The sequence below is a fragment of the Xenopus laevis genome, chromosome 2S, assembly GCF_017654675.1.
Source record: "Xenopus laevis strain J_2021 chromosome 2S, Xenopus_laevis_v10.1, whole genome shotgun sequence".
NCBI classification, from domain to species: domain Eukaryota; kingdom Metazoa; phylum Chordata; class Amphibia; order Anura; family Pipidae; genus Xenopus; species Xenopus laevis.
The window spans coordinates 113306110-113317094 of record NC_054374.1 but is presented as its reverse complement, the minus strand read 5'-3'; the positions used below and the strand labels follow the sequence as shown (position 1 = coordinate 113317094).

General features: G+C 41.7%; 1 protein-coding gene across 1 annotated transcript; it reads right to left on the bottom strand.

The window, feature by feature from the left end:
- Positions 1-1050: 1050 nt before the first annotated feature.
- On the bottom strand, positions 1051-1839 carry sox21.S (SRY-box 21 S homeolog). The gene has a single exon (NM_001172213.1). It carries the CDS (start codon positions 1837-1839, stop codon positions 1051-1053), a length of 789 nt encoding a protein of 262 aa, NP_001165684.1.
- Positions 1840-10985: the final 9146 nt, after the last annotated feature.

Below are 10985 nucleotides of genomic sequence, written 5' to 3'. Positions count from 1 at the left end.
AATCCTTTTCTTTTTTTTTTATACTTTGTATTACAGAAATGCAAAATAAAACTAAGTACAAGTTAGCCGGCTTCATTCACATATATTAGTCAAAATATGCACATTACAAAAGTAAACAAAGATCTGGACTTTAACTAAATGGGTAAATGTGTCTAAATGATCTTTTTTTTTTTAACCTGCAAATTGTTGGAATTTTGGGCAACTAAATTCCCCAAATCACTCAGACATTTTTCAAGTTTCATTAATGAATAGGAGGGGGCAATTTATGGTATTTTCTAAATAATAAATATACAGCTAATAGACATGGAAAATGTGTCTTTGAAAACTTGAAAGGAAACTGTAGTCGTCACTTAATATTAGGATTTACTCTGAAATAGTTGATTTGCTTTAAACTTACTGAGATTGGGGGAGGAGGGGGAGCAGCAGGTTTTTTTTAGTGATTTACACATTTTACATTGTGACCTCATCAGGAGCCTTTGGCAGAATAAACCTGGGATTCCTGCAAGAGCTGAGAAAGTTCTGTAGAGAGATTGCCCGAGCACACAGTATATGCGATTCCATTTAGTGCCATTCCATTCTCAGTTCTGTACGTATTTGCCATCCAGTGCTATGAGAGTCTGTGCATACAAGTGTCCCACATCATCAGCCCACACGTGTAGCAGGGAAATCTCTGTCGCAGCCAGTGTCCAGCTATCGCATGCAAAGTCGCAGGAGAGGATCGAACAAGTGCACAACGGGGGCCATTTGAAATGTTCTGTGCCAGGTGTTTTGTAGAAACCAGTTTGTACTTAGAATCAGCAGCACAACACAAGTTCCGCCCAAGTGAAGGCATCCAGAATGCAAACTAGTACTCCACGTGCGACTGGTCGCTTCTGCGACATATATCACACACGTTTTACTCATTCAGTACCTATTTCACAGCATAATAAACCAGTATGACTGGCAATGGATAAAGACGGGCATCCTGTCCTAGGGCCGAGTCCATGGCTCCCACATTGAGTTCCACGTGTCTGTTGCAGTGTCAGTGCCCTTAGTCGGGCAGTCGCGCTGTCATAATGCTGCCGCATAGGCTGCTGCAGGGTAAGGCTCCAGCTGAGGTTTGCCCATGCCTGGGAAGAGAATATAGGCTAATGGGGGCTGCAGGCCTGGACTGGGCCATCCTGTACAGTTACATGGGATCATATAACCAGGGTTCCCAGGAGAGGGGTGAGAGTGTGTGTGACCCCCACCTGTAACCCCAGCAAAAGCGCCGCCACTTGATTGAGGGTATCCAATGGACGAGGTATAAGGAATAGATGAGGATGAATGTGTCATCTCTGCCATTTTAGAGCTCAAATCAAACAGAGAATAAGGATTAGTTGAACTGCCGGAGGCTGCTGCAGCTGCGGCCGCTGCGGCTGCCGCAGACGGCTGAAAGAACACCCGAGCTGCTGCCGCAGCCGCAGCGGCTGCCGCTTTTTCTGGGTGACACAGCAAGGCGTCAGTGAGGACCCCAGCCCCATGTAAACTAACAGCCTTCAGCCCATCATGGTCCCCTGTCAAACTATAGGGCATTGGGAAGGCAAACTTGTCCTTTTTGAGTAGGGTTTTGGGTTTCCTGCGGGGCCGGTACTTGTAGTCTGGGTGATCCTTCATGTGCATCGCGCGCAGCCTCTTCGCCTCATCAATGAACGGTCGTTTCTCGGCCTCGGTCAGCAACTTCCACTCAGCGCCCAACCTCTTACTTATCTCAGAGTTGTGCATCTTGGGGTTCTCTTGGGCCATTTTCCTCCTTTGGGCTCGGGACCACACCATGAAGGCGTTCATAGGTCTCTTCACATGATCCAGCGGTTTAGACATCCCTGATAACTCGGGAAACTCCTCACAATCACTCGATGTCCCTTATCGCTGTGCGGGCGTAAAGTGTCGGGGCAGGGACAGTCGCGCTCCGCATGGGCCGATCCGATAGAAAGTCAGCGCAAGCTTGGATGAAGTTTTCTATGCAGAATACATACAAGTCCGTGCAAATCGCACGTTGTTCAAGAGAAAGATGTTCTTACAAATAGGAGTAAAGTCCAAGTGCAGTTGCCCGCGAGAGCTCAGTGTGAATAGCGACCAAGTTTGTGTGGTGTAGCCAGGACAGCAGCAGCGACAACAACACAAGTGGCAAGTGAGTGACTAGTACTGCTGACAGCACAAGTGATGGCTCTTAGTCCCCAGGCAGCAGCGAGCAGTCAATCACAAGCAGCTCTCAAGCGCAACCAGCGCAAGTAAAATCCAATTCCATGTCCTGTTCACTCCATAAATACAATCCCCTTGCTATTTTATGCGCCCGGCGACTTTATCGGCCAGCAACTGTCGCAGCGCTCTGCCGGTGTTTGCGCTCTTCTGCCCGGGACACTGCGCACATGGTCGCCAGCGGTACAAGCTCGGATGAGCAGAACGACGACAGGGCAGCTTTCCTTTATGGTCGAGGCGGGGGAGAGCAAATCCCAGGTGCAGCAGCTCTTCAACTTAATTCTCTGGGCAAAGTTACTTGTCTCTTGTCTCCACTCCACTCCTCTCTCTCTTTCTCTAAAGGGAAAAGCAGAAAGGGATTTTTTTTGGTAACTGAAACTGGGCGGGGGTGAGAGGTGGGTGTGTGAGCGCACAGGGAGGGTGGGGAGAAGCTGTACAGCGCCAAGTAGCACTTGTTCCTCTGCCCGGCGCAACTCGCGCACCTCCGGCCTTAACAGAGTAAATGCTGCTGAGCTTGGGGTACAGAGACCCCCCAAGGCAACACTGATGGAGGAGAGACCCCACTAGCTCAGTGTTATTCCTATGTATGTGTGACCTGTATCCCACTGCAGGTTAATGGCAGGCACAGCTAATAAGTGGCACCAGCTTTGTCCCTCTGCCAGGACTGAACCCCACTGCGCACTCTGCTCCTGGGAAGGGGGGGGGGGGGTCTTTCAATAATTGTAATAAATGGGTCAGAAAATAACAGGTCCCTTTGTCTTAATGGAAAGGATTGTACTTTCTGAATATCATATATTAAAGGCGTGGTTCACCTTTAAAGTAACTTTTAGTATGTTATAGAATGCCCAATTCTACGCAACTTTTCAATTGGTCTTAATTGTTTATTTTTTATATTTTTTTTTAGTTATTTGCCTTTTTCTTTGGATTCTTCTTGGCTTTCACATGTCTAAAAACAAATACTCTGTAAAGCTACACATTTATTGTTATTGCTATTTTTTTATTACTCATCTTTCTATTCAGGCCCTCTCCTATTCGTATTCCAGTCTCTTATTTAAATCAGTCCATGGTCGCTAGGCTAATTTGCACCCTAGCAACCAGATTGCTGAAACTGCAAACTGGAGAGCTGCTGAATAAAAAGCTAAATGACTCAAAAACCACAAATAATGAACAAATTAAAAACTATGGCAAATTGTCTCAGAATATTACTCTCTACATCATACTAAAGGTTAATTTGAAGGTGAATAACCCCTTTTATTATAAAAGTAAACCATAAGAAAGAATCTCTTGGGGGATCTCTCTCTAAATATATATATAAATATATATTCCCAGCTATAGTTAGGTGAACCCACTGGTGTCTAATAAAAGGGCAGCCAAGGTTGGGAGTTTTACTTTGAAAGCAGCTAGTAAGTTGCAGGTAAAACGTATTCGTCCCTTTATAAAATGTATAATTAAACTATAGAATTCTTAATGAATCAGATGAAAATTGAGCATAGGACTGGCCAGATATGGGATGACTTTGACGTAGTTGGCTAGCTTAAATATATTGCAATTTATGGACAAACAATCCCTGTTTTGTTTAAGGCTAGGGGCACACGGCGCGATTTCGCCGCGATTCTGCGCTGGGCGAGTTGTCGCTGCGTTTTTTAAGCCGAAATAGCTTTGCTAGCTTTGGCGCTGGCGTCAATGCAAATCGCGGCGAAATCGCTGCGCTAATTCACACGCGGCGATTCTTTTTCTACTGTCGCCCGGAAACGCCCAGCGAGGCAACTTCGGACGACAATAGAAAACGAATCGCCGCGTGTGAATTAGCGCAGCGATTTCGCCGCGATTTGCATTGACGCCAGCGCCAAAGTTAGCAAAGCTATTTCGGCTTAAAAAACGCAGCGACAACTCGCTTAGCGCAGAATCGCGGCGAAATCGCGCCGTGTGCCCCTACCCTAAAGGGTAAGGCATTTTTCAATAGCAGTAAGTACAAAATGTCTCTGTCTTAAATATATTGATAATGGGTTGAGTGCAAAGGACCTCTTGTATTTGTCTCTCTCTCTCTCTCTCTCTCTATGCCAATATTACACAAACTATTCTATTGAAATCACTGTATCTGTCTGAGACAAGATAATAATTGCACTTTAAAGTAAGATGTCTTTATGAACGTGTCTGGGCAATACTATGAGCAAGACACATGGCCCTTAGGCAATAACAGCAACTTCTCGCCAATACTCACAATAAACACATAAAGGAAGTTCCCAGTGAGCAATGAACATTTCTAATGAGAACTGAGATTACACGATGAGAAGTCTTTGCGCACAGTCTTTGCGCACAACACTGACGCTGAAATGCGCTGTGACCCTGCTCTTCATTAACGTGAGAATTAACTCCCAGTTGATATTGTTTTTCTTTCCTCTGCGATGTTTATCTTGCCCGGCTATTAGTACCGACACAATGGCTTTTCGTGTGTATTGAAAGCACAGCACATGTCACAACTGTCTCACTAACAAATTGACTTGCCAATCAGGACCGACTCGCCTGCCTTGTTTGGGCTTTGTCACTATTTCTGTGGCTTGCCAGGTCGGTATGTAGTGCAGCAGTAGAGTCATGCGATTTAACCCCTCGCTGTCAGGGAAGCAAAGCCAAGCTTCCTTTTGCACCAGTGTAACTAATGATGTCATAACCTGTTCGCCACTGACGTTGCAAAACATCACAGGCACGTCACTTTCGCAAACTATAATTGTTTCATCAAATTAAATCAGTATTTCAATGAGATGCTTCACTTCTGCCTTGCTGAGAAGGTGTCTGTCCAAACAGTTGTCTTTGTGCACTAGATACGTTATCTGATCGATGCCATTCTAATTCTAAATTTATTTTATCTTCTAAAACAGTGTACAAAATAGGGCAGCGTTTACATTTCACATACAGATAACATTGTTATGATTTCAATGGACAGACGTCGTTTCCCACGGAATACGTTAAAAACCAAGTCGAGTAATTAAGGTGAATTATTAGCCCCTCTGCGCCAACTGGCTCCCTTCTTATTTGAAACGAATCTAGCGATTAGCGCAAAGCCTTCCCTAGTGCTACTGTCAGTATGAGTCCCAGGAGCAACTGTCATTATCACAAGGAAAACCAAACGAATACATTCGAACCTTTCAGTGGTGTTTTACATAAAAACCCGCAAAGATTAGATCTTTCTTTATGTAATATGCTGCTACCTAATATATAGATAGATTATATTTACATACAGTTATATTGACGGCATTTTGTTTAATTGTTTTCCCCTAGAGTGAACTTTATGAAGTCATGTGTATTTGATTAAAAATAAGATTTTTCCCATATTCCGATTTGTTGCTGATCGATGCTACTGAATGAATGACAATGTCTTCATTGTATCTGGTGACAAACAAGGGGGATCCTATTAAATTGTTTAGGGGAGCTGTTGCCCTTTGATTGCAGGGTAAACCCCTGTCTCATACAATTCCCATTCACCGCCCTTCTCTCTGCAGCCCCCTGTTCTTTACACTAGAATGGAATAATAATAATAAAGAGGTTACATTATATTATCCACTCCTTTATATCAGATTCGTGAAAGGATTCGTTAAATGTAAGTCTAGGCGCTCCTCCCAATGCACATATTACTTCTTACTATTCCCATAACCGATTGATTGCAGTGAATGCTATAGAAGGTGCCACACGGCTGGGCTGCCTATATATTTATTCTTTACAGTCAGTATTATTATTAGTCATTGTCTGTGCAATCGCAGAGAGGTAACAGCCACCTAAAGTAACACATTCACTCAAAGCAGTGCAATCGATCGATGTGATTAGCAGATTTGGCGCAATTATCGCACAACCGCAAAGTAGCTTTCAGTTCTGCTACTTCCTAACAATCAGTTGTAAAGTGCCGAATACTGACACAGCTGATAAGAATCTCCAGCTAATCCTTTCCCCGGCTCAATAGACTTGTCGCTATTTACAGGTTCTCATTTTGCTGTGTTTGCGCTCTAAGCGTTTCTATACACTAAGGGGGTGGCTCACCTTTGAGAAAACGTTTTAGTATCATATAGAGAGTGCTATTTGGAGACAATTTGCGTTTGGGTTTCATTTTTAATTAATTGTGGTTTTTGAGTTATTTAGCTTTTTATTCAGCAGCATTTTAAGCAATCTGGTTGCTAGAGTGCAAATTTCCCTAGGAACCATGCACTGATTTAAATAAGAGACTGGAATACGAATAGGAGAGGAACTGGATAGAAAGATCAGGAATATTGAGTAGCAATAACAATACAATACATTTGTAGCCTTAGACAGCATTTGATTGTTAGAAAGGGTCAGCGACGTCCATTTAAAAGCTGCACAGAGTCAGATTAAAAAGGCGAATAACTATAAAACTCTAAATTATAAATAATGAAAACCAATTGAAAAGTTGCTTAGCATTGGCCATTTTATAACATACTAAAAGCTCAAAGCCAAGGAAAACTTCACAGCAAGAAAAATGCAGGGAGAAATACATATACTAAGGGCAGAGACACACGTTCACATTTGGGGAGACAAATCTCTTTTTCGGGGTGACTAATCTCTTAAAACTGCTTCCCCTGCCTTCCCGCCTGCGATTTACATTCTAGCCGGAACACTAGGCAACTTCGGAAAACGAAGCGCTCTAAGTGCCATGGGGAAGGCAGTTCGGGGAGATTAGTCGCCCAGCAAAAATCTCCTCTTCTTCTTGTCTCGAACTGCCTTCCCAACAGCTAGAATGTAAACCGCCGGCAGGATGGCATTTGGAGCGCTTCATTTTCCGAAGTCGCCTGAAGTTGCCTCGTGAGGAAACTTCGGGCGATTTCGGAAAAGGAAGCACTCTGAGTGCCATCCAGTCGGTGATTTAATTCTAGCTGGCGGCAAGGCAGTTCGGGGAGATTAGTTGCCCCGAAGAAGAGGAGATTTTTCACTGGGTGACTCCCCGAAGCTGCCCAAAAGGGTTTTTTTTTTTATCAAAATCTGAAACGTTCTTGCAAATTTATTGAAAACTTTTGAAAATTTCAGGAAATTTCTTTTTCAGGAAAAACTCGATAAAATCGTGAAAAAAAATCCGAATTGTACAAATTTTTCGGATGTTACATTTGGACAAATTTTGGATAAAAATTGTCCCAAGCACTGAAGTTGACACAAGTCAAAATAATTTTGTTGCCCATTGACTTCAATGCGTTTCCCAAACTTTGCGCCGTTTTGAAATTCATAAATTTTACAGCGAAGCGAAAATGTACAACTTCTCCCATCACTACTATAAATGAATACAGGTATGGGATCCGTTATCCGGGAACCCGTTGCCCAGATAGCTTCTAATTATAGAAAGACCATCTTCCATAGACTTCATATTATTCAAATAACATTTTTTAAAATAATACAGTACCTTGTCCTTGATCCAAACTAAGATAATTAATCCTTATTCTAAGTAAACCCAGCCTATTGGGTTTATTTCATGCTTATATGATTTTCTAGTAGACTAAGGGCAAAGACAGACGAGAAGATACGAGAAGTTTAGTCAAGTTTAGTTGCCCGGCAACAAATCGCCTCTTCTTTGGGTGACTAATCTCAAACTGCCTCCCCACTGGCTAGAATCTAAATCGCCAGCGTGATTGCACTCGGAGTGCTTTGTTTTCTGCCTTAAAGGGGACCCGTCACCCAAAAAAAATATTCAAAATCCTATTTTATTACATTAGTCAAGAAAAATTAACTTTAATTACACTATATAAATTATTTGAATCTTGCTTCCTTCAGTTTGGAATTTCAAAATTATAACTAGAAGGCAGCAGCCATTTTGTGGACATTGTTATCAAGACAAGCCTTGTATCATGTCAGAATCTTGTTTGTGCACCAGAATGGGGGACCTGATGTCCATCCCCATGCCCTGGTTACACAATTAAATGGTAAAGAGAACAGGGGAATATGTTGAGAGCACTGACATCTAGGAAGTGCTGAATGGAAAGTGAAAGTAATTGTCTGCCCCGCCTCTATACCCAGGGCATAGAGGAGTGGCAGACAATATTTGATTGACAGCTGAGATTTTTAAATGAGCTTACAACAGCTATGAATGCTTTAATAAAAAATAGTAATTGGATTTCATGTTTAATTTGAAAAGGACTTTTCTTATACCGATTTTTGTGTCTAGGTGACAGGTCCACTTTAATCTCCCCGAATCTTCTCGTCTGTCTCTGCCCTTAAGGTATGAAGAGTCAAAATACAGAGTGTATCCGGAAAACTACAGGTCCCACGCATTCTGGATAACAGGACCCATGCCTGTACTTAGTTACTAACTTGGTCATTTTTCCAGTGATCACCAACCTCTATGGATCCCTAGATACTGTAGGTGCAATGGTTTGTAAGGTTTTGAAATGCTAGCCTGTGTTAGCTAAATACCTGGGCATGACACTCCACTTTCATGGATTTCTCGATTCAGAAAATCCTCAAGTTCGATTTCCAATAGTGATGGGCGAATGAATTCACCAGGTGTGAATTCATGGTGAATTTCCGCGTTTTGCACAGGAGAATAAATTCGGACGGACGTCGATAAAGTTGTTCGCGTCAAAACCCCTGCACGTCAACATTACTCAGACGCCCGTTGACATTAACACCAGTGTCAAAATTGACGCGAGTGTCAGAATTGACGCAGGTGTCAAAATTTGAGTTTCACAAACTTTTCACCGTTTTGCGAATTTCGCAGGAATTTCTCAAATTTTTCGACAAAGCGAAACGGGACAAATTCGCCCATCACTAATTACCAAAGAAGTCTATGGGAACCTCATTCAGTTTTAAAAGAATTTTGTCAGGTTCTTTTGCATTTGAGAAATGTCAAAATGTAAAGACAACCTCTATGCTTTGCACTCAGTAAGTCCCATCAAATGGGGAATCACCTTTCTTTTTTATCTCCCAATATTAATCTGATATTATCCTTATCTTCCTTTGCTCCTTATTGCTACTTGGCAAGGCTCTAGTCAAAGAAACTGTCTGGCTATAAATAGTGCATTTTGCACTCTTTCCACAGGTGTATTGGGTGCATTTCAATTTCAAAATGAGGATTTTATTGCTGCTCGTATTAGAGAGAATAATACTTGGTACTAATTAAAACAAAGGTGTTTCTCAACTCTACAGATATCCATGGATGGCAGGAATTCAATGCCACCTACTTGTTGTGCAGACAGTAGAGATAATTCTGAGAACATGGATGGAAGAATGTTTATGGCACACTGCCTGCACAACATATCACACAGAAATAAAACACGTGAGGCAATAATTATTTTGAAAAGGTGTTAGTTGTTATTTGATACTCAGTGGAACAAGGTTCTCAAGAAAGGAATGCAAATGAGGCAGTTTGTTTTGTTTGTTTAGAGCTGCCATGAAATAAATCTTCAAAAGTTCAGGGAAAGGAGAAATGCAGATGTCACTATTTCCCTAACTTTCTGCAAATACTAGTGTAGCCGGAAATAGTTCCCCCATATAGAGAGTCTCAAAAGGATTTGTACAGTATATAATTACTAGAATCTGCATCAGACAGATTCATGACAATCCAATTTTAAAAGAAATGATTTATTAGGGCTCTTACACATGAGCGTTTTTACCTGCGCTCCCCTGCGTTCCGTTTTTCGGCGTTCAGCCGCAGGGGAGCGCAGGAATAGACGCATTTCATTATTTCAAATGGGGCTGTACTCACACAGGCGCATGTAGGCGCCGAATGCAGGTTGAGATGCAACATACTGCATTTTTCCTGCGTTCGGCGCAGGGGAGCGCAGGTAAAAATGCTCATGTGTAAGAGCCCTAAATGTGTTTCTAATTAACCTATTAATGACCAGCAGTGCCATTTGTGTGTTCTACTGAGACTTGTAAAGCTGAGCTGTCCATACAGCGGCCCAGGAAACACCACCTCCATCTTTGGCCAGTCTACAGGACAATAAGATTCATTTACAGGTGTAAAATGCAAAGAATCAGCACCATTCGCCATGTTTCCATGCTCTGTTTCCACTCATGTTTTTAAATTTCCTTCTAGTTCTATATAAAGAACGTGAAAGTGGATGCCAAAAAAAGCATTTTGGACATCAAAATAGTGTTCTAACACATTTACAAATGGACTCTTGTTAGATTTATAGGCAATTACATTCCCTGCCTGTGGGTATTTAAAAGCACAGTTTTTTTTAGTGTACCCAAAAGTTCACTTTGGGTTTCTTGCTGGTATACCTTTAATTCACTTTTATTTACAGGAAAACATGTTAGATTTTAAGGCAGAAGCAGTGTCAATAATATATTACCTATGAAAAAGTCAATTCCAGTAATTCCACTTGCAATAGAACAAAAACCACAGAACCACAAGAAATATTTCAAACCATCCAACTTAAAATACTGTCTCAAGCCACATCAAACCTATTTGTAATCCTAGTTACCAGTTTTTATACTTTGGCTTATACTAATCTACTTTGGTTCTTCTTTCTGACTAAACCTGTCCATGAGTAGTGAATCTTCTCTTGTATTCAAATTTCTATTGCTTGCACAATGAGGTTTGATTTTCCCCAACATTTGCATCACCATACAAAACAATATTGAGTAATGTATAAAAAAGTCTAATGTTTGCCCACATCTAGTCAATTCTAGTGTGTGTTTGCAAATAATTGACCAGAAAATGCAACTTGTTGATTGGTTGCTATGGGTTACTTGACAAATAGCAAACTTTAGACTTTCTTACAAGAATTCTTCTTTAAAAAAACTTTTTTCTCATCCTCAACTGTTCCTTATCT